This window comes from Arctopsyche grandis, chromosome 4 (assembly GCF_051622035.1).
Source record: "Arctopsyche grandis isolate Sample6627 chromosome 4, ASM5162203v2, whole genome shotgun sequence".
Taxonomy (NCBI): Eukaryota; Metazoa; Arthropoda; class Insecta; order Trichoptera; family Hydropsychidae; genus Arctopsyche; species Arctopsyche grandis.
In genome coordinates, this window is record NC_135358.1 from 14,370,656 (window position 1) to 14,396,755 (window position 26,100).

Here is a 26,100-nt window from a genome sequence, read left to right on the forward strand (position 1 = left end):
CACTAACCGAGTTTTGTAGATAAACGGAAGTCGCATTTTCCGACACTTTTAACACCCGTTTTCCGTCGAAAGCACAGGTGTATATGCACAAATTGCATACTATTCTAGACGTAGCCGATGTACTACTATCCAAATCAATTAATTCAACACACAAAACAAACAGAATCAATGCAGATTAAAATCTAAAATATACTTTATTTTTAAATTCCGAGTGTTTTCATAACGACACCCCAGACGACACCCCATTAAAATATATCATACATACATCGAGTTGTAAAGTAGAATATATATTGTAGAACAATGTAAAAGTAGGGTTTACCAGAAGCTGCTATACTATTATTTATTTCAGTTTCACTCTTAATAAAAGTACAAAATTTAATATAATATTTATAGCGAATTTTCAGAAAAATGGTTTCAATCATAAAATTGATACTATGTTTGACGATGGACTATTCAAATATATTCGATGGAGTATTTTATGCAGGTAGATGAAAAAGCAATATTAAACAAAGCCAGCAACGTTATATGTATGTATGTATGTACTGCAGCAGTTCAAATATCATTGCTCCAATTTCCCGGTAGCATGTACATATGTATATTTAGATATACATACATAATATGTATACATCGATAGTTATAAAATTTGTATATGTATATAACAAACAAAACTCATATAAGTCAAATCACATATTGTGAAAATAATTTAGTGAAACGGATTGCTGAAAATTGAAACCGGTTATTTTCATACGTTTTGGCGCAAGGAAAACTGTCGAAAATGGGACAAGTTTTGCAACGTTCAAGGTGTGGCTTTCGACATAAAGCTTTTTCCATCAGCTGGAAGTTTTTCCGGCTGTAGGAGGCCATCAACAAAACGAACTATTGTATGGCTGCAAATATCACAAAATACAAACTTTCAGATTGGAAATATCACAAAATATGAACTTTTGAAACTTCGGTATGTGAAAATAAAATAATATGATTCAATACGCGGATGTGAATTGCACATTAAAATGAGTAATAAATATGTAGATTACATTACGTACATAAAATGTATTACGATTTAATCACATGCCGTATACAATATCTACATATGCTGACATACACAGTGCGGCGAACAACCCTTTGGGAAATCATCCCGATTAGCGGACTAAGTAATGGCCTCCGAAGGATGGGTACCAGGATAAAACAAAAACTCGATCGACTTTTAGACAATAATAGGGTAGTCGGCCACTGCGATAAGATTGCCATTACGCAAACGGAAAGGGGCAGGGGTATAAAGGTGGGAGAAAAGAGAAAAAAAAGCCAATAACAATAATGAGCGAAAGTTTGATTGAACTCAATAGTCTGAGAGCTTTCCTCGCGAGCGCACAACTTTTTTTGATGATTCGATATTGACGTGACGTAAATTGACTGAAAAACTTTTTCCCAGTATCATAGTGACGGGCGACATCAACAACGTAATTGCAATTCCCCTATAAACGATATCTGTTCGAAGACAACTTGAGATTTTCACAAAAAAAATATATTTTTAGTGCTGAAACTTCATTTCAAATTACATCCAAGAGAAGATAATTTAAATAAGCTTTCGGCATATCTTCAACACAGGATTATATAGTATATATATGTATATAAATACGAATAGTATGTATATATTAAGATTTAACCTAAAATACCATAATCATAAAGTGTGAATGTTTCAGTTGTGTCACGCGCTAACAAAATGAGCGAAAAGAAAATATTAAGATCTGAATAAAATTTACATATTTATGTGAAAAACCTTTTCATAAAAATTCATTTAGTGATTTCAAACTAATCGAAATCGCAAAAAAATGCGCTAAATTAAATAAGGAATAAAGAAAAAAAAAACTTCATCTATTGTTACTACGTACATAATAGAAAAAAAGTTTAATATAAACGAGTCGATGCCTGATTAAAACGAGTCAAACGATATAAATACAAGCACAATAAAAATCAACGGGACAAAGTGGATCGATACAACCCCAAATCCATTTTCATACGTTTATCGCTCAACCCACCTTGGACGAATTCAATTATATCACGATTAGTAACGAGCTCCATTTGCTAAAAGGTTCAGTAAAAAGTGACCGGTAGAGTTTGCACAGTAAACCACTATGTATATGTACATAGGGTATTTACACCTGAGTCACGGTGTGCATTAAAAACTACTTAGCCAACGTCGAGTAATTGTATCGAGATGAAACGGTTAATTAATTTTAATAGTGTGTCACCCGCATGTATGTATATCTACTCGTTCTTTTGTATGGCAATAATTGATATATTTTAATGGGGTGTCGTCTGGTCGCCCCGTTTAACCCTCTCCTGATTCAATTTGAATGACAATGACACAGGTTCAGCTTCGCGTGAGAAGAGAAAGAGAGAGAGAAAGCTTCCTCAGCCGCGCAATAAATATTGATGAGAATTCCTAAGGAAGCAGATTAGCCGCATAATGTAATAGACAAAGGAGATACTGGAGTGTGGGCCACTGCAGAACACGTATATTTATGGCTGAATTAACCGAACTTTTGTTAGCAATCAAGTTAATTACAATATACCAACAAAGTTCGCGAATTTCAGTCCAAATCTCCCACACGAAAAACGCTTGACACGCAACTATGTACGTACATATATACAGACATATGTACATGTATGTATACGTATATAAAAAATCACATGTCACAATGCAACCAATTAACAAATGACTAAATTAAATTAAGAAATAAAGGGAATAATACCATTGTAAAAATAAATTATTTAATTAATTAATCCGCTACACGATGGGTATAAGAATAACTGACAACTCAAAAGAACTCGATATTAACATTTAAATACATCATGACAAGAAGTGAATTACTAAAGTGTTTCAAATTAAAAACGGAAAATTTATAGTAGAAAATATGCATTTTTCCACTTCCCTCCGCTCAACTTACGCGATAGTTTTAATTACTTAAAAGTTCTATAACAAGTTTGCAAAAACATATTGCATTTTAGCGCTGTTAAAATTACACTGAATTTAAAACGTTATAAAATTCTAAAATAAAAACTTTCCGAAACTAATTAAAAATAAAAAAAATAGCTTTTGATACACAATTTTTTTTTTTTAATTTATTGTTATAATTCATCAGGGTTTCCAACAGGTCTCTTTTCAAGAGGACGCGTCTCCTCTTTTGACAACATAATTTTATTCTCTCTCTTTTGAAAAATACACTCAAAACGACCTTTTTTTGATTAAGTCAACTTTTAAATATTTTGTAATGATAAAATAATAATTTACGATTTTTTATAATAAAATAAGCATTTGGAAAGTTCAAATCGCGTAGTTCTAGGATTATTGAAAATTAACGATCACACTCTTTAAATATCTTTTAAGTTAAAGTCTGATCTAACCAACAATTCTTTTTTCAAGGTTTATTGTTGATAACTTTTGATTTATGAGTCTATATAACTATATAATTCACGTAACACTATTTGGTTAAAAAAAAAAAACTTCTTAGTGAACATTAAGAAAGTGAATGCACCAGCAAAAATGCAATGAGATTTCAAGAATTAGTAAATTAAAAGGAAGTTTTCTGATCATTATTTTACAAATTTATGTTTAAAAAATTCATGTAGTTAGTTGATCCACGGGATTTAAAATTGGGATTTTAACGGTCCTTGAGGTCCGAAATGTTTGGCAACCGCTTTTCTGAGCGATCCTATGGTATTTTTTTAACTACATACATATGGAAATACATACATAGTTCTTACTGTCGAGGCTTTATTGTGAATTTTTAATAAAATTAAATATTTTTGAGAAATAACCTCTTTTTTTACTTCTCAGTTGACAACCCTAAATACACATACCATTTTAATTCAAAGCCCAAACTGTTATTATCGGCAATTGAACTAATTTTCAGCGCTATTGAAGTAGAAAAGTTTGAATTGACTCGGAAATAAGGTGATTCAAAGAGCCGTTTTCTATGGAAATTTCAATGAAATTAACCAACGACGAACATTAAGCCAAGTACAAAAATGAAAATACTCACGACGTCAATCCACATCAACTTGATACAATTAATAAAAAAAAGTAATAAAATAAAAGATTGTACGGTCAATATGCTCTTATTGCGCACCGTAATATTGTCAATTGTGCGTACGAAAAAATAATCTCACGAATAAACAAACTTTATGATAGTATGCAGTAAGTCCATATTATTCCACTGTCGCATTCCCACTGTCGTCCCAAAGTGAAACGATGGAAAATGAAATAAAAAATAATGGTAGATAAAAGCCGCGATGAAAATAAATACAAGCATACGCATTCATACCACACGATGGCACGCACCTACAGATGATAAAAAGTGAAAACGGGAGGGGGAGGGGAGGGAGGAGTCGGAATAAGATGGAAAAAATTGCTACGAAAAAAGCGGTATAACCCCCCCCCCCCCCTCTCTCCCCATGTCCCACCCCTACACTCGAAAAAAGAATAAGAAAAAAATCAAGCGCCGACGTTATCCGGAGAGATTCATTACCGGGTCGAAAAGGGAGGTGAATATGTTGAAGTTGATTACCAGAGTGTAGGGTAAAATGGAAAAGCGCGTTACGGCCCCAAATGAAGTAGTATTATATTTTAGCGTAACACATATGCGGCCTCTACGTGGCAGAATAAATTATACACGCGAATCCGAGAAACCGCATTATGAAGGGGCCACGTACTCATCGTCGTGTCTTTGTGCTATATTTTACACGAAAATTACCGAAATGTGCCCAAAATTATCTATCTACAACTGCGATGAATCCCTCCGCGTACCGAAAATCTCATTAAATGATAGAACTATTTAATATTTTCAAAAATTCTTCAAATAAATCGACAGCACGAACAGCATTCGCTAGTCGTAGCACGAACGTCTCAATTATTTATTAAAGTTGGGTGATTTATTTATTATAATTTTGCTTGGTGACGTTACAGATTTTCTTCAGAGCGTCATTATAGCATTTTTTAAATTTATTTATATTTTTCCCCTGAGTGACGCTAATGGTATTCAACTTGTATTCTTGGTATTCAATTTATAGATGATAAATTTCAATAAAAACATATTTAAATAGTGGCGACATTTTAGTGGATGGTTTTGCCAATTTGATGAGGAACCGTTTCAACAGTGAAATCAGATAAATAGGGAAACTCTGATAAGAAACGATCGACTTGGAGTCACAAATATCCCGGCCAGACCAGCTTTACTACAGATATATGTATGTACTATTTTTCAATCGAGGTCAACCCAGGGTTTGAACCTGGGAACCTCTCGGTGGTTTAGCATTAACGCAACCATTGAGCTATACTGCTATATGTATGCACAAAACGAATACAATAAGTACGAAAATGTCTCGTTAATTTAATCAAATGTAAACTGGCAAATTTTGATATGTAAAGGTTAATCCGGATTGCTAGCGGCGATTAACATACTCGTTATCATAAGGAAAATCGTGGTATTTAAACCACTCAGTTTATAAATAATTAACCAATGAACCATGTACGTATCGTTGAAACATAATATCATCAAATATTAATATTATAAATACATATATTATGTTTCTTAATACTTAAACAAGATATTGATAAGAAGTATCTTATTCAAGATATTTCGGATGTTCCTTATGAAAATTTCATATAAAATACATACACGAATATATGTAGTGTCGAAAAATATTGCACTTCTAGCATCAAGTAGCAATAAAACAAACAAATAAATGCGAATTTATATTAAAAAAAAATAAAATAAATACAATTCCGCTTCCATGCAACTGATTTTTATTTATACCAAATCTTAAAAGCGTCCCGTGGGAAAATCATTCATATTTGACTTATAATTTCGTTATATTTCAATTTGCAAGCAACAAAGCACATCCTGGGAGTGATAAAATTGGAAATATAACGTCAAGCGTTTCTCACCCTCGGCCGGCAAACAACTATGTACATACCCGAGACGCACCGCAATCGTTTTAATTAAATGATATAAGAGCGAAATTAATAAACGAAAAAAAGAAACGAAAACTTGGCGAGGCGTGAAATTAAATCCGCTATTTACAAACATTCATTATATCGCAGAGTGCGGGAACGGGTCGAGGGAAGTGGCGACTGGAATTCTCGGGTCGAAAACGAACTGGGATTGGATTGTTTGCACTGGGGAAAAGACAGACGGACAGACAGACCGGAAGACTGCAAAATGCATGTTTCAGAGCTGTTGAAAACGCCGCTCGTCTGACGGTGCAGGTAACATGTTCTTTGCAATTTACAACCCGGGCTGGTTCCTGTAACGCAAACGGTAGGATGCTAGTTCGTTGAAAAATGGGGAATAATTAATTTAGCCAATGCTGGGAACTATACTTCAGTATCTATTCACAACAAGGGCTTTTAAATTACATCAATAAAAATTCTAATTCAATATAATATGTACAACACGAATTAAAATGGCAATACAGCAGTATCCAGAAATCGTAAAAGATTCAGCGATGATCGTTACAGCATTGCTGCCAATCCAAGTATCCGTAGAGCGGTTATTTTCCGCTCTTAAAATCCTCAATTCTAATTTGAGAGCTTCTACGAATACAGATTTAATAGAAGCAATGTTGTTTTTAAGAATAAATTCAAATAAATAATTAATAAAGTTTGATCTTGTTTTATTGTTATGCTGATAAAATTTAACATTTTTGAGTCGGAGTTGGAGTCGGAGTCGGAGTCGTGTTGTTGGTAAATATCGGAGTCGTGATTTTTTTTTAACGACTCCACAGCCCTAAGTAAAAGTCATAGTCGGAGTCCGTAAATTTTGAAGTGACAGCCCTGAATTTTACGTAAGTTCCATTTTTGTAGTGTGTAGAGTAAAATAAATAAACATTACATTGATTTAATAACAGTATTTTAGTTATGTACCTACGAATATGTTCAAATTAAATTCATCCTGTAGGTATGTATGTATATATGTGTTCTTCGGTCTTTCAAACTCGTCAAGTACATATGAATTCGATTGCAACCATTGATGTATAATACACTTATAATACATACACGTATAATACACGTATATTACACGTTATAATACACGTATATTCTAGATATGTGCTTGCAACTTGCGTATTGGCTACTTTGTCTGATGAAGTACATATGTATGTGCATATGTATCTTCGAAATGCAAAGGTATTCGTAACCAAAATTCATCTAAAATCGGCACAAAGTTTATACCAAACTACTAATATCCTGAGTACTATAATATTATATATACATTTACATATTGTACAGCAGTTGTATTAAACCAAAAATACTTGAAACTCAAAACTACAATTTTCATTACAGTACTACCTACTGTCACGCTAGTTTGCACTTTATGCGACTTACTTCATATCAAGTTAATAGTTTAAGACACACTATGAATATTATTTAACTAAAACGTCGCGCCCCACTTAACACTGACAAACACAATACAAACACACAATGTACGTGTGTGTAGGTGGTTACTTATTCAACACTGCGACTCGTTTAGCAAGCACAAAATGTGAAAAATGTCTTCACCAAACGTTCAACGCTAACGACGAGGCAACTTTAAAAATATTTATCATTGAGTTGTCCGCATGAAAGGGGAGGCTTTCAGTTTAATTATTTCGTACACGCAACGTTTGATACCTCCGTCACAAATAATTTTGTTCCGAAACACATTTGTAAACGTCGCCGAAACGACGCCAGCATATTTGTAACAACGGGTAAGAAATCTCTGTCATTTTAGATTCAAAAGTGAATGTAAATAGGTCGCAATATTTATTGCAGGTTTGGGCTAACCGGGCTCAAATTTACGGTCGGTAATATCAAGATGAAAAACGTTTGGCGGTCGCGTTCATACACCGAAGCCCTGCTAAGACGCGGATACCCAACCATTTCGAAATATATATAATAAATCAATATTTGCCCGAAAAATAAAAATAAAATCACGCACGAAAGCTACGAGTCACTTGGACAAATATTAAATCCATGAATAATATTATAACACCCATTCCACATAGGACTGAAATACATAGATATAAGATTTTATTATGTTAATTTGCTATATTATACATAGATGATAAACATTTTATGTGTACAATAGAGCGAAAACTCGAATCGTAAAGGTGGACACCCACGTAGAGATTTGCCTGCAGATAAATCGGCGGGACAATAAAATTCTGATTCCGATTTTTCCGTACATGATGTTTCCAGCAACGAACTTTGATGATATTTCTGTGCATGATCTTTGCGAACGCTGATTATTCCAGAAATAGATTATTCTGGACAAATTTTTTTTAATATTATTTAAAAAAAAATTACGCAAATCTTTGATTTGTTCAACCTCCGATTTAATCAGTTATTAACGGAATAATCAGTGTCCGCAAAATTCATGTACGGAAAAATCAATGTCGAGAATATTCGGTGAAAGAAAAGATCACATCCGCGAAAATCTTTCTGCAAAGTTCGCATCTGGAAAAATCCGAGCACCAACAATTAAGATACAATTTACTATCGTAGCGATTTAACACAGATTGGCTACTTGTCTATCAACAGATAAGGTTTTTGGATTACAACACAATACAATCGTTCAAATGCACCTGATTATTGACTCGAAATATAATTAAATAATGAACCGAAATGTTAAAAGAAATAAAAAATAATAATTTTTCTATATTTTTTGTATGGAAAAATTGGGAATTAAGAAGCTAAAGTTTTCAAATAGATCAAAATTTGCACTACCATATCTTGTCACGCCTATTACATCATATTGCATTCTAGTTGGCGCTTCCAGAAAAAGCCGGGCAATTCCGGAATAGCATAGTTAAAAATTTGGAAAGAAAACCTTTCAAAGGGCTCCAACCCCTTCCAAAACTGAACGTATAATTTTACATTAAAAAAAAGTGGACAAACACACTTGCTCGGCGTTGCTCGGGTATTAAGACCTTTTAACTCCAGGCTCCGAGCCTTTCTAAAACTGGAGTATATACCATAAAATAGCACGAATATAAATACGTAGTATGTACATATAATACTTCGGTGTTATATAATGAGCTGAAAATTTGTATAGCGGACAAAATATTCATTTGTATATAAAATTTATTTAGTATTATAAAAGGTGTTTTATCACCCATTGGTCAGACACTTAACCGAGCTGATAGATGACCCACTTTATCACGAAACCTTTGTTGTATTCAATAAGTGCACTGTTTCGGAAGAAAAAAATCGATTTTTGAACTTCATGCGTCACCGTATTTTAGTTTAAAAAAACCCCCACAACACGACCCTCGTTCCAAAAGAGGTAAACAATTCTTTATCGAACCGTAAACAACCGAGTTTTTCCGCATCAATTTGGAGGGGGCTGGTGGTGATGGTGATTATCCTCTTTGCTTTCTACGCTTACGCATCAAAATTCGCCGTTCGTTAGTTACTCTTGCGAATAAAATTAAAGCGATCTCGACCGCTCGCGGAAAATGTTAATTCAGCCGATACCGAACGATACAATGTCAATAATGGGGCCTCTCTGACCCGCACGGCTGGCAATTTCATATTAAAATGATAAATCAATCCATCGATGTCAGCGTCACATAATGCCGACGACATAAACCGAGTCAAAATATTAAACTTTCGATAGCTTTGACGGGACAAAATGATAATTAAGTTTAAAAACGTAAAAACGTTTCACATCAATTATTCATTATCAAATAAATTGACTACAAAAAATACGTAATTCTACTGAACATTAAAAAAAGCCTAGCACAGGTTGTCGGGGAAAAATGAACCCATCCTCTGACATTGGCGATAGATATGTATGTATGTACATATGTCGATTTCATAAAGGATCGCGTATGTCAATTTGAGTAAAGAATATTATCAAAATAGAATATCATACAAAATTAAACTTAAGGCTCTAGAAAATCAATACTCGAATAAAACGAGGCAAACATTTCATATTTGTATGCATGTAAAATCAATTATATATCATTATGTTCTTAATAAAATTACTTTATGTATATACATATATGAGCAGTTACTTTATGTATGTATTTATATACATATATGAGCCGTTGTATTTGTAAGTGGCGTAAGTGCACTTTCCTTCATATCGAGAAATATTTCGCAAAACATTAAATATAATGTTTTGCCTTTAATATATATTTTTTTATACTGTTTATAATAATTTTATAATGTTTTGCCTTTAATAGTTTTGCCTAAAATATTTAAAAATATTGGTGGCTTGTAATAAGTTTATTCTTCTTTTCCGAGGTTTTGGACATCGAATTTGAGATTATTGATAACAATTTGTGAATGAAATCAAATTGATATAGTGTTTTTTGGAACTGAAAATTGGATTTCCGCAACTTTCAAATAAAGCGGCTCATATGTAGATGGTAAAAAGTAGTTAAAAATTATTTATATCGAGGTAAAATCTTGGAAATGTCCAGTAATAAAGAAGAAGAAATAAGGAGAAAGACGCACGAAATTAGGATTGAATGCATTTGGGCAAATTAATGTATTCAAATCTAAAATACCACTGTGCCAAAAGAAAAATAAAAACTACGATCATTGTGTCTTGTCAGTGATCACGTATGGATGCCGAACTTGGGCATTAAACGTCATAACGCTGCATAAGGTCCAGTGCACTCAAATAAGTATGGAACTCATTGTTTGGCATAACGAGGAGATATAGAAAACAAAATACGTGGTTAAAAGTATGACAAGGGTGGTTGATGTAATGGTGGGAGTAAAGAAATTTAAATGGCAATGGGCGGGTAACGTAGCTAGAAGAACGGACGATAGATGGATGAAAGAATTACTCGAATGGTACCCGATATAATTTAAAAGGGTGGAAGGAAGGCCTCATAGGGATGCGTAGATGAAATCAGAAAAAAAAATGGAATGAGATGGATGCGCGTTGCTCAAAACAAGCACGAATGAAAGCGTGTTGGAGAGGCCTTCATCCAGCAGTGGATGGAGAATAGTTGTGAATGAGTCAATGATGATGATGAGTGAATGATGATGATGAGTGAATGATGATGATGACGTACATACATATATGTACATGTACATACTTCTAGAAACCACATCAGTATTTTAAGAAACGCAACTTCGTCATTCTTCGAGCTTTTTTCCTAGTTTAATTTAACTTTAATACTAAAAATAAAACATTATTAATTAAAAGTATATAACATTATCAACGAACAATAGAGATATGTATATATGTGTGTACAAATATATGTACATATGTATGTACTGTGAATAATAGAAAGCTTCCAAAAATCAAAATATGACCCGTTAATTTTAAAATGAAACCGCGTATTAAGTGTTAATAATAAAAAATGCAAGGCAAATAATACGTTAATAATGATATATGTACATATTATAATGAATTAACATTATGTAGAAGTGTGGGATTTCGCTATTGTACGCTAAATTAGCATTATTTAAGCTATACAAAAGCGCAATTTCGTATCCATTTTCATTAGGGTGAGAGAATGACTATTAGATATTAAAAATATTTTTTTAGGTAAGTAAACATTTATTTTTTAGGTAAGTAAACATTATTTGAAGAAACTACGATTTTCTAAAAAGAGAATATGTTATTGATCGCCTTGATGACGAAGAAAATTTGCTTTGAGACGGATGTTTTTTACATACGACCACTAACTAGAAACATAACTTTATTTTTCAACATTAACGATTACAATAAATTCACACGCGTAAATGTTAGTTCAATGACGTTGGAAAAAATCGATTCCGACCCAAGAGAACTCGCGTTGTGCGGGTTATTTACAGTGTCTGGAACAATATTTCATCGAGACGTTTACAATATGTCGCGGCGCGTGAAACCCAAATGCCACGTCAATCGCAGACCGAAACTATGTACTACAGATAGATAGTAGAATATGTAGATGAAGGGGGAGAAGCCGAGAGAAACAACCGTGAAATTGTAAAATCCATATTCATGTGTTACGCACGCAAATCGAATATTACGAAATTTCACGGACCCCACCGCAGAACGTTGCCTTTTCCAATTGTGAGAGGACAAGCGTGACCGCAAATCTCCTTCGAAAATAATGTAAAAAGAAACAAACACTCCCACGATGTACCGAGCCGTTGAAAGTTGCACCCTGTCAGACCTGAATACTATTCAAATGAGATCATTTGATCCTTCGGGTTACCGCGACAAGTCATTCAATCTGCGAGGGTCACGACCCTTATGCGGGAATCGCACTATCCGATTTGCCGAACCGATTCGGTAAACCTAGTGATATTGTAACGCCATTCATCATTGACGTAATATTAGACTGGCGTCACTAATTTAGCGAATCGATCTAGTAAATCTGACAAAGAGATTCCCACATACATAAATAAAAAAAACTAAAATATGTTATAAGTCACTTTCCGTGCAGTGACCCAGACCCATAGTGAAGAAAGTAAAAATATTGTAATGGCAATGGGCAATGGTCACATAGCTAGAAGTATGGACAAAAGAAGTGCTGGAATGATGCCCTAGAGAATGTAAAAGAGTGAAAAGAAGGCCGCAAGGTATGGGTGGACAAAATAATAAAAATGTGTGGAATCAGATGGATGACAGTCACGCAAAACAGAGACGAATGGAAGCGTGTTGGAGAGGCCGTCATCCACCAATGGATGGTGATTTATATAATTCTAGTATTTCTATATACATATATATGTATATGTCTAAAATGATGGCCGCTTATTCATTCAGGCAATCCACACTATTTTTTTTATTTTAGAGTGGAAAACTTACATTTTTATATTTTTTATTCAATCAATCATGCACACTCGTCTTACATGTCGCTCCAATGTGATGAGTGTACTATACAGATCAAGAAATATCAATTATAAATACATAATTATAATATATATTTTTACATTAAACACGACATCTATGGTCAAACATTGTACAGAAGCATTGTAAGCATTTTACAAGGCAAATACGATCAACATACACAGAGACATCTATGGAGAAATTTGCAGCATTTATACAAACCAGCGAAAAATTGAGATGCTAAATAACTCAAATTTCAGCGAGAGGATAGACAGGAATGTCAATTTTGCAGGGACTGTTTCAATCAAAATCAGACAAATTGGCAAACTCTGATAGGAAACGATCGACCTGGAATCACAAACCAAGGTCAGGCCAGCAGATATCAGTGGGAATCGAACCCGTGACCACTTTGTTCGAAAGCATTATATGCTAACCACGATCCATGCTGTGGTAGAATCAAAGCCATCATAAATATCACGACTCTCATTCCAATACGTTTCTTTTCAATTACGAATATAAACATGCAAATTATTGTATAAACTTGTTTACGGTTCGCTATAAATATTACAAAATGAAAATTGAGCATAAAAATATTGCACTTCGGTGTACGGTGCGCGGAAGGATCTCTCAAATAAGTATATATTTTATACGGTTAAATACAAACATATATAAGTACTATATATGTACATATATAAATAAATTATATTCATAAAAGGTACAAGCGCTTAAAGAGAGATCTTATAACTTACATATATATTGAATCTATAGAATAAACCGCCTTTGTAATGTAAATTACACCCGCTTTGTATCGTTTTTATCGCAAAATATTACACACACACACACATATATAATATAAATATACGAAGGTAGATAAGAGTATTTATTAACGACAAAAATATATAATACGTCTCTCTATTTCGGTCGTCCAAATTCTAAACTTATTAAATTCGTATATCCATTATATTATGCGAATACAAAATGTTCAATCGTCAAATATAATAGGATCGGGCTTGAAAATAACGTCCATGATAATTAGTGGTGCACCGGATATTATATTAGTGTCTTCTACACATGTCCACATTCATTTGTAGAAAATCCGACAACGGTTTATTCTCGAACAAAACCCGGACAAAACGCAAAATCTGCCACGAGAAAATCTCGTCATACTCAATGATCATTTGGCAAAGTCCGCAGATCATCCATAATTTATTGGAACACATTATACACCGGCCGAGACGATGATAATATTTTTAACATCATACATATATACATATGAACACTGGTACAAGCCAAGATATAACCGGTCTAGTAACAATAGAAAATAATCAACGCGTCGAATAAATCACAATTTTTCATACACAAATACCTAACTATATGTACATATGTATATAGATTGATTTTTTTTATCAAAAGAACACGAATTAAAGATACAAAATTTAAATGGGAAGTGTCCAATCGGTAATTCGAATTGAGCGTTCATTTCAAATGGCAAAAACTTTGCATCAACCCCAAAGTTCTCCCCAGTCACTTTACAATCGCATTAATCATTTAAAGTCCTCTTTCCGATTCAACAGTTACCGAAATCCACCGCTTTCAAATTCGACAGTGGGCGGTTTCCGAATGGTAAATATACAATCTGCAAAGAGATAGATAGATACGACCTGAGTATATTAATTTCAATTTGGCTGTGGTCGAGTCTTTCATCTGTTGTGATCGATGTGTCGTCTCTTGAGAACCGAACATGATTCGGATTAAACAGCTAACGTCACATAAATACATAAATATATAATACAAATATCAAAAATTATTTTTAAAAAATCATGCAATTTGCATTAGTCCTACGAAATTTTATAAATACATAGCTCATTACATATATTTTTGTTCCTTTGTAACGATATCTATTGTTAGAAATGAACAGCTTTTAAAGAAAAATGAAAAGTGGTTTGCACACAAGCTACATTTTCAATAATACTTATACGCGAATTAACTAGATGGCGCAATAATATTTTATAACAAAATCCATTGCCGGAACACACGTACGCGCAGAATATGTACATTATTTAAAATCTTAATTAAATTGTTATAAAAACACATTAAAAAAATGCCAAAATTTATCATTTCAACATACATATAAACTTATCGTGAAAATTTTTTTAATTAATTCAAAATTTAAAAAAAATTTATATTTGTGCAATTTTATACAAAAGAAGTAATAAATTTGAGTAAAATAAAGATTATCTAATTTGTATCTTATTCAGTAAAGGCTGTATATACTAAAATGACCCAGTTTTCTAACAAAATTTTAAAACAATATTTGCTTGTGTTACCCATTGTTGCACCCTTTAATTTATTATTTCAAAAATACGTTTTGACTTAAGGTGAGCAGATGAACGAAAAGACAGAACTATTATCAAAATTGTTATAGAAAATGCTAAAAACAATCGACTACACCAGCGACAAATCTAAATTGTATAAAATTTAAATTTATGTCATTAAAAAATATGATGAAATACTCAAATCCGTATTAAGAAATGAAAATGTATACACCGTTTGAGTTTTATATAAAATTAAACAAAAATCACACCTGATTATCTGGAAGTAGTTTGCCTGGTATTTCTTCAATCCAGACATCCACGATGTTTGCAGGAAAGTCGACGTCGTCGAGCGGCACAGGACTCGGAAGATTCATAAAGACGAGTATATCACCACCATCCTCCTCTTCGCCTCTCCACAATCCACACTGAGTATTCACGGTCCGATTAAGACTTTCACTCAATGTACGCGTCTTCACATCTATATCTTTGATTGACACATCTTCCAAAGAAATATTCTCCTTGTCGCAACTGTCTTCGACGGCCTCACTTATCTTTATATCGATATTTTCCATTTTACCGAGGGTGTCGACAATTTTATGGTTTAAGTTGATACACGGATGGGTGAATTTTCTTACGGTTAAAAACACTGACGATACCAAATGTGGTTTTGAATTCAACAAGCAGCTCTTGTATATTTGAATACTTTGAAGAGTTTTTAAAAATGTATATACCTGAAATAATAAAAATCATCGTTATGTTTAATACCAAATAACCACAATTTCAAAAGTAACTTATAAAAAAATAAACAACACTGACTACAAATATAAAATCTGATATATAGGTTTTGGATCTTCAAATCGTGTCCAACAATATAAACTGGAATCAATTTGTTATTGCTACTGAATACTAACTGATAATGATTTGTTAAATAACATTCCAAAGATACCGGCAGAGCGCGTTGCAAGCACGGAAAAGGGAGGTTATGTTGCAACAGATACCAACTGACAGCTTAACTTTGACAGTTGGTATTGGCCCAAATATGAATTTATCACAAGCAATCCCTTAAATCGTTTCTTAGAGTTTCACACGCGATTTGTGTATTTCTCGATATTAATTAAAATACATTTTTGATATAGCCCCTCCATTTTTTGGCGTTGGAAAATAAAGTTACATGGCAATATTATTTAATTTAATGTTTCAAAAGTCATAGGGGAAACATTACAGTGCTGTTGTTGACTACTTTGATATTGAGGTTAAAAAATGATAACGTTCTTATTTTATTCTCGATACATAGGGGTCCAAGGGGTGTGCCATAGGTGCTACGAACTTCCCCCCCCCCCCTTACATACAATGTACATATGTATACATACTATTATTTTAATTTTTCACATTTCAAATTTAAATACCATTATTCACAACAGATTTCAATTTGTATTGCTATATATTAGTTTTTATTAGTATTTTAATTTTACATAATCGCACGATTATCTTAATTTCGACCAGGTAAATGGACTAAGCTCGATGCAAAATGAAAGTGACCGTTCGCGCTATTTTCTATGTAAAAAATAAGTCCTTACAATTTATAACCTAGTGCTTATAAAGTTTTTCAATTTGAATGCCCCCCCCTTGACCATTATCTGGATAACACTAATGCCTCGATAGTATTACTGTTCACTGCGTATATCAATATTAGAGATCTGGAGCAACCACTTTTTTTAGTTGCTCCGCTCCGACACCTCAGTACTTGCTCCAACTCCGCTCCGTGCTCCGAATAGTTTTAATAGGAATCATATTATTTATCATCTTTCTTTATTTAATTTATTATTTTTTATTCATATGCACATTATAAAAAATTTAAAAAGTTTATTTATAGACGATTTATTTATTATTAAAATATTTAATATTTAATATACATATATCATGAAAATACAACCATATGTAGATATAACTATACTACACAGTGCGCACATGGTTGTCCCAAACTACCATAGTAACAAACAGTGCTGGTTTTAGGGGGGGGGGGCTGGGTCGGGTGGCGCCCCAGAGCGCCGAGTTAGTTAGGGCGCCACATGATGCGCCAAAGGCACTTTAAAGTTTAAAATTAGAACGCCAAAGGGCCTACAAAACTTTAGATTATAGAGTCAAAAGTGCCTGCCTCTACTTTCTAAAGTGTAAACATGATTACACTATATTCAGCTTCAATATATCGCTGGAAGATTCTAACTGATTCACGTGCAATTATTTTCCTTAAATAATTCCTTCTGATCCGATACACGATGGGAAGCGAAAATAGCAAATGTCAAAGCAGTTCGTTATCAAATTGTTGACATCATGATGCTTTAATTACTTTATCTGAAACTAAAAGAAAGGATCCAGGTGTAGCTCATGAAGCAACCAAATTAACGGAACAATGAAAAGATTTCTGCTTTCATGTTTCATGAATTGTTTGGTACGATATTCTTTTTCAGTGAAATTAATTTGTAATTCTTAGATATAACATTAGTGTGAATGAAAAAAAGATTCAAACAATTGAACAAATATTCAGAGATGTGGGGGTTTCGTGTATTTTGTAAACAATCTACCGGAAAGAGCCGATCTTCAAATTAACTTCACCGTGGATTAAAAATCTGATATTATTATTAATGAACTTATTTACTTTGAACTTTATTTTTTTTAAATAAAGTTCAAAGTAAAATTAATCCACTCATTGTATTAAATTTTGTAAAACAGCATTATTTACAAGAACTGTATCCAACCATTTGAGTTGCCATGCGAATATTGCTGACACTCTATCTACTGAAATTTGTTTTTGAAAATCTTATTTTTTCAGCTTTAATTATAGATTTTGCTGAAAGAAAGGCTCGGAAAGTTCACTTCTGAATTAATATTTTATTTATTCATATGATCAAGGGCGCCATAGGGTGGAAGGCCAGCACTGGTAACAAGAATAAAGAAAATAATCAAGAATATAATTTGAACAAATCAAAAAAATATTATATAAAACAAAATGTTTATAAAATAATATAACCAAACTACATGATGTGCCACATGTCAAATGATTCCAGGATAATAAACCATCAAATATTGAATTTATCATAAATTGAAAACAAAAAAAAAAGCATTCATTTAATTTTTAAATTCTGAAAGAAATTCTAATACATAAAACAAAACATCGGAGCAGTAGCAGCAAAATACACTACAAATTTTCGTGCTCCGGCTCCGCTCCTGCTCCGTGCAAAAATCGTTGCTCCACTGCTCCGCGCTCCTGCTCATGCAATATATTACAAAATACTATCACAAAATGGTTAACCGCTGTAGTTTACCTAATACATATAAGTCGCCCGATTGTATTTCAAAGCCGTAGATTTATTGGATGGAATTTTCCAACTACAAAAGTCAAACGAATAAAAATCCTACAGACGCGGTATAAAATTTAATATAACTCCTCACGCTCGATAATAAATTTAGCTGAAAAATGAGGAGACTACGGATCTTCATTCTGAAATTGAAGTGCAGTTTTTCATAAGTATTACGTCGATTATCTTTCAGAATATTTGGATGACTCCTACATTACTCCCCTAGATATTAATAGTGAGTGTACTGGTCATACATAATTACACACTGCATGCTTGTAACACAAAAAATGCTGGTTGATTCCCCTTTTGTAGATGTGAATGTGTGCAGTCTTAGTATTTTATGAATGAATGCCACTGCACTATTCGTAACTGCACATTGTGCCACGCATAGATTAACCTATGATGCTGTGAAATAATATAAATGTCACCTCATTCGAAGGAGAAGAACATACGATTTTTTGCACCAATACAATTTAAGTTTGCATTCACTTGTACAATGCGAGAAGTAGGAGATCTAAACTACATACATATGTACATGTTACAGCCGAAGTGTATTTTCATTTGTAATAAATTCCAACTGGCGTTATCATTCATATTCGAATAAAATTCATCTAGTAAATTATATCTCTCCGTTAAAGACGTTAGTGTTTTAAGTAAAGTAGATATAGGTAGCGATCACAGATTAGTCCGGGCCAAGATGGCCATTAATATAAATTGCGAACGTAGGAAATAAAAGGATGCAGTAGCTCTCCAGACTTCGCTCAACTAAGGTCTAGGAAAAAGGAATTCGAACTCGAACTTGGAAATAGAAGAGTGTTGCGCAAAACAGAGACGAGTGGAAGCGTGCTGGAGAGGCCTTCATCCAACAGTGGATGGCGAATGGCTGTAAATGATGATGATGATATATATATATATATATATATATATATATATATATATATATATATATATATATATATATATATATATATATTGTGACCAGTTAGAATGTATTACAACTGAAAATACACTTTAACTATAACGGCAGTTGGTACTAGATTATGTAATATATTCCAACTAGTCAAAATATATTACAACTGTAATATATCAAATTTATATTGGTATAACAAAATTTGTATGTCAAAATCTAAATACGACTATATGTATATACATTTTATTCATTTATTTATTTTTTTATTCAATTTACACCAAGAAGACCTAACAGGTAAACCCAATGCACCTTCCTGGCCAAAGACAATTATATAAACATATATGTACACCATCCATATATATACACAAATTCTTACACGTATACACAAATACATACATTTATAAATATAAAAATACACATATATACATATACATACATACACACCTACACACACATATATATATATATATATATATATATATATATATATATATATATATATATATATATATATATATATATATATATATATATATATATATATATATATATATTCACATATACATACATACACATATACATATACATATACACATACACATACATTACAAACATCCATAAACATACAAACATTATACATGCATATACACATAAACACATAAATACACATACATAAAGATAAATTACTCATATACAGTGGCGGACTGGGACTGAAATTAGTACATGCCATGAGTCAAAGGGGGCCCCCACCCAGGGTTAAAAGAAATTGTCCCCCCCCCATATAAAAAAAATTTCTTCTTTCCATCACGCTAAATATCAAGGGTAAAAAAAATTTTTCAAAAATGGGAATAAACATTTAAGTACAAGAAAAATGGCAAAAACAATATAGATCCATAAATTACATTGTATATTTCTTTTTAACCCTTGTCCTAGGTAAATAGAATGCATCATAAAAGAATGCGGTATAAAAGCGGCTTTTACTTTCGGTAGAAAACAATCAGGGACGTTCATCAGGGGGGGGGGGCAGGCAAAGATTGGTCAAATTGAATTTTTTTTCAAAAAATCTGTTTTATATCGGAATAAAAATGGAAAATATTCTTTGAATACACCTTATTGAGTTATAAAATATAATAAGATAAGCTTATTTTTGATAAAATAATTATAAAAAAATATTATGTAAAAAACGAAAAAAGCGCCGCAGGCGAAAATTTTTTTTCAAAAATCTTCACATAGTCAACAAAAATCGACCATCAAACTGAGTCACTAAAAAAAAAAAGTCAATTAACTTAATTTCTACCGACTGTCTTTTCACTTTATAAAGATAAAGATAAAGTTTTGTGATCATTCGAAAATTCGAACTCGGAATCGATCACTGATCACGTTTACATAATATAGAAAAATGTGTGCGGCTCTGTGTGTCTGAGTGTGTGTTTCTGTGTGTCTTTTTATTATTTTATATATGTACATATATGTATATAAAATTATTTTTATCTCAACCAGAAGTAGTACTTTTACCCTATAAGATCGAGGTATTTTTATTTTTTTCTCGGAAACTTTTCGACGTATTGAACTGACATTTCATATCTATAATTATAAACCTAATGCCAAGTTATATACATATATAAAATTTCGTGAACACCGGCTAACCGAAAGTGACAGTTTACTCCTGTTGGCAGTTTACCGGATTTTTCTTCCACTATTTTGATCGACACTTTAAATATGTCTGCTCTTCACGATTTTATGTATAATTCCTTGTATCAATATGATGAAAATATAATAACAAAAAAATCATCAAATTTAATTAACCAGAAGGGGGGTTTTTTCCTCTTAAAAAATTAAAAAAAAAATTAACCACACCCCTGAACGTATCAAGCTGAAAAATTATATTTGTCTTCTTTATGTACTAAATTTGATAAGGTTTTGGTCAGAAAGCAATTTTATTAAATAACTAAAACTTTTTTTGAACCGAATTCGTTACACATGAAGTTTAAATCCATCTCATTCGTTGTTTTGTGAGAGAATGGACGTCTGCAAATACAAAAAATAAAAAAAAATACGAGAAATAAAATCATTTGTGATTGAACCGATTCAGTAAAATATTTATATAAAATTTTTCTTGAAAACAAAAAATATACGAACTTTCGGAATAATAAACGTTAACAATTTCTAAGAATTTTACCCAAGGCTTACCACTTAAAAACCAAAATATACTAGCTTTGAAATAATCATTTTTTTTTTCATAGCACATAGCAGCGATTATTTTATTAGTTACCCAAAAGTAACATACATAAGAAATAAATGTAGCATTCATAGATCCGTAGTATCTCATTAATCATTAAATTCATAATATTTTCTAAATCACGCTATTCCTTAATTTAGGGGGGCGAGTACTTCCCCTATCCCCCCCCCCCCCAATTACGTCCCTGAAAACAATGCATAATATTTTCAATTAATGTTAATCGGGATTTTGGGGAGGGGGCCCCTATCCTATATTTCTATATACATGGATGTGTCTAGATTACGAATAGATTTTATATTCGGAAACTGTTTAAAATTGTGTATTTAAATCTTACTATATCGTCGAAGTATAATCAAATGTTATTTTGAAAGTATGAAGTAAATTTAAATCGCTGGTTGATGATGAATCGTCCTATCAAAATTATTTTAAGCAATTCAGTTTATATTATTCACGGAAATTTGTTTACTCCCATTTTTATTTCAGTAGGTAGTTACATAGGTATTGATATATACATAATATTGAGGTTAGAAATGGGCCCAGCAAAAGGGCCCACGCAAATGTTGAAACTTACATTTCGAGCCTAATAAAAAAAGTTAACCGATCCTTGGGCTGTTAAAGCAAGGATCGGTTCATTAGTTGTTTGTGTATATCGTAAGAAATTTGTTTTGTTGAAATACCCAAACTTTAGGTCCCAAAGTGCAATATCCTATAAATGTTTACACACGTGAAATAGTTAAAAAGTTATTTAATTTTACTGAGGGCCCATATTTTCTAACAGATAGTGGGGCCCACATGCCATCGGGCATGTTCGCTTGTATGGCCAGTCCGCCACTGCTCATATATACATACAACCAGCAGCGTGGTCTAGTGGTGAATGTTGAATTATTTCGTACTTGATGTTACGAGTTCGATTCCCCGCTCGTTGTTGGCCAGACCTTGATTTGTCTAGGTCGATCGTTTCTTATCAGAATTTGCTAATTTTTCTGATTTTCATTGAAACGATTCCTGTAAAAATTGGCGTTTCCTTCCCAATTTTCTGTTGCGAACCTTTAGTTATTGTTATATCTTAGGTTTCGCCATATTGCTCACCATAGATGTCTCTGTGGTTGTTTATCGAATATAAAATTCGTATTGTTACATGAAAGTTATTCATCGTTATTTATCGTATTAATACGATGTTTGTTATATATGTATACTGACCATAGATGTCAGATATTTAGATTTACATGTATCTTTGTAAAAATTATGTGGACCAGGAAGGCGCATTTGGGGTTTACCTGTTAAGCCTTCCTGGTATATTTGTATATATGTATGTATGTGAAAATATGTATGTAAAATAAAATAATAATAATAATAACATATGTATGCATATTATACAAATAAAAGTTTCTCTGTCTCTGTGGTAACGAAAAATCATTCGTAATTATAATATTTTAATTTGAAAATCAAAAATGTATTTCTGCAAATAAGAAATATTTTTCAGCATCCTCGAGCCAACAAGTTTCAAGCGTCCGGTGTGTACTTACTTGCGATGTGTTTGTGTATAGAATATATAATACATAGATAAATTTTTATGGAACACGTTCCAGTTATTAAATATTCAAATGATTATGACCGTTGAAATATTATGAAGGGCCGAGCGGCATTTTCATTTGCTATGTAATCCGCATTCACCTAATAAGCAAGCAGGTGAAAATAATGCTCCCGAATACTCGACAAAGCATTTTCCCAGCTCGCTTTATGACGTGGAAATGATTACGTTGATGCTCCATTGCTTTCCGCCGCTTGGTTAATTAAGACGCACCGTCAAACTAGTCACCTACGTTTCTCAAAAAATTAAAAATTCATGATTTTCAAAACGGTTGCTCACGCAACGACAGCAAGCCTGACTCAAACAAACAGCATCACTTTTATTAATACTCGTCCGCATTAACATTCCATCAAAAAATCCCCTAGAAGAATAGGGCTAATTCTTTAAATGAAATTGACAATCCGTGGAAATTTAATTTAAAAAATTTAATACGAACGAATGAGAAAAAATACGCATCCACGTCAACATTCCGCGACGCAATCGTGCAACCGTTTTTGATGTTTGTTTTGAGCTTTTATAATTTCACAGCGAGACGAGAAGCTTTTATGTACTCGCTTCCATATATTTTTATTGCGTTTTCTTAACCCTTTTTCGTGCCATCCTTCGCGCGTCTCCACACAATAAGATAACAAAACGCTATGTGCAAATTGTACGAGAGTTTATTTTTTCGCACGAATAATTTCATCGTGACTTTCTTAGAGACATTCTCAAATCGTAATTTGTTATTTTTACAAAATTTGAATAACATACGATGTGCTAAACTGTTACTAAAGAATGCGTATAAATCATACGACAATGATATATTTTATTTCAATTATTTATAAATAAAAAAATTCACACGCACCCCCGAGGCTTGAACTCGAGGACAATACTCCGAGTGCATGTTTATACAAAGTTCATATTGTGGATTAAAACTACTTTTATAATTATGTTAATTTTTTTTTAATTTCATTAAATTACCATAACTTCAATGGTGATCCCTCCCTGCATCTTGGTCATTATTAAATATATCATAATAGTTTCATTCGGCTTTAGATTTATTGATTTATTTTTGCTTTACGAATGTTAAAAAGTTTGGATTTTAACTCATGATTTTATCTATGAATTTTGGGATATTAAGAAGTATCAAAAACAAAATTTGATAACGAAGCACACATATCGGCTATGAGAATAAAATATCAAGAAGACAGAAATAATTTAAAAGGTCAAAATCAACTAATTAAATATCGTTTTAAAAACAATACTACTTCCGGCTTCCGAATTCTAACCAAACTTTATCAACTCTATGTTAGTACATAAAAAATACAAATAAAAATTTTCAGCGTGATACTTTCAGTGGTGTAGAAATGATCATGTTCTCACAACGTTTTTGACTTTTCTAAGAGGAGAAAATCCCAATTTCGGTTTATCAAATTTCTTGATTTTTTTTTTTAATTAATTTAATTATTTTTTTTGTTTAATTGATACAATAATTATACTGGAATTTGTTCCCGAAGTGCACAAATATTTAAAGACACGAAAGAAATAGTAGAAGAAAAAGCGAAAAGGATGTCCTTCAGCCTACATATGTACATATATGTACATATGTACATATATGTACATATGTACATATATGTACATATGTACATATATGTACATATGTACATATATGTACATACATACATACATATGTTCAGCGGCGGATTATCATACATTGAAAATAAGCTTGCGCTTGGGGCCCCCGAATCTTGGGGGCCCCGAAATGGGCTTTTGCTATCAAAATTTACAACTTATTATTACCAATGTCCAATTTTACTCTAAAAACTGTTAGTGTTTCAAGTACATATCTAATATATAATTTAAAAAGCGACTTTGTATGTATGCATGTATATTTTTTTGGTTCCTAAAATCCGTGACGTTCAATTTAAAAAAAAAGCAAATGAATTTTCAAATAAATTTAATAAAATATTTACTATTAGATTGGTCATCTTTAAGCGATTTACATTACAAATAACAAGTGAAGCCGGGTAAAAGCACTAGTAGTTTGTACCTATAAATAAAAAAATGGTTTTGTAAAATTCTATTGGAAAACCATATACTGAAAAGCATTGTTAAATACGATGATTTTTACTGAAGTGGGGGCCTCCCATTTACTTGTGTGCATTTAATACCGTGTGTGGTTAAAACAAAGAGTATCTTATCAAATTTCTGGCACCTCACTCTCTTTTTGGGCTTAAAAAAAGCGCGAATAATGTCAGTAGTTGGAGAATCGAATCGACTAAGGCGCCTATCGACGTTTGGAAGCCACTGGTTTATAAAGTGCGCGGTGAAACAAGCGTAATATGGTCGGGCCACAGCCAGGGCTGTTGCCTTATACAAATTACAAACCAACGGGGGACGATTCTTATGTTAATTTCCGTAAACTGGAGGAATATTTTCTTTCTGTGTATCGTTCCAACCTCGTTCAAACGAAAGTGAATGACGATTAAAAGCAAATGTTTATTCAGCGGGGCCGGATACCCCACAGAGGAAAAATTACAGCTAAAACTTATTCGGGCAAGGGGGCGGCAGTACACGAATTTTCATTCGCAATAAAAAGTGATGTAGCCGCTGCCGGCTCCGCCGCTAAAACCCGAATAAGCTGAACGGTGTATTATTCTACGGACACATTAATGCAAATTTTCGCTATTCGCACTCGACCGTTTAATATTTTAAAATGCGAAAAAATCTTTCGCAATCCCATTTTGATGATCTTGCACTCTCCCTTCGAAACTTTTTATTTTATTTTTTGTATTTCCAGAACAAATGCATCATTACTAACCTCTTCTTAGTTCAGAAACGATTCGGTTTTAAGTTTCACCGTCTGATAAAACCTAAATACATACATACATA

The 26,100-nt window shown here is 32.6% G+C and overlaps 2 protein-coding genes across 5 annotated transcripts in view; both read right to left on the bottom strand.

The window, feature by feature from the left end:
- Positions 1-16,163, bottom strand: part of LOC143910977 (uncharacterized) — a 124,120-nt gene extending 107,957 nt beyond the window's left edge. For 2 of the 4 annotated variants that reach the window (XM_077429641.1, XM_077429640.1), the window contains exons 1-2: positions 16,045-16,163; positions 15,403-15,864 (exon numbers count right to left, since the gene is read on the bottom strand). In XM_077429641.1, the coding sequence (XP_077285767.1) occupies positions 15,403-15,864; positions 16,045-16,068 (486 nt within the window). In that variant the 5' untranslated portion in view covers positions 16,069-16,163. Of the gene's footprint in view, positions 1-15,402; positions 15,865-15,949 lie in introns of all 4 variants that reach the window. The other 2 variants (XM_077429639.1, XM_077429638.1) reach the window with 2 other exon arrangements.
- LOC143910247 (zinc finger MYM-type protein 1-like) overlaps positions 1-26,100 on the bottom strand; it is a 396,863-nt gene that overhangs the window by 24,205 nt on the left and 346,558 nt on the right. The window lies entirely within an intron of this gene.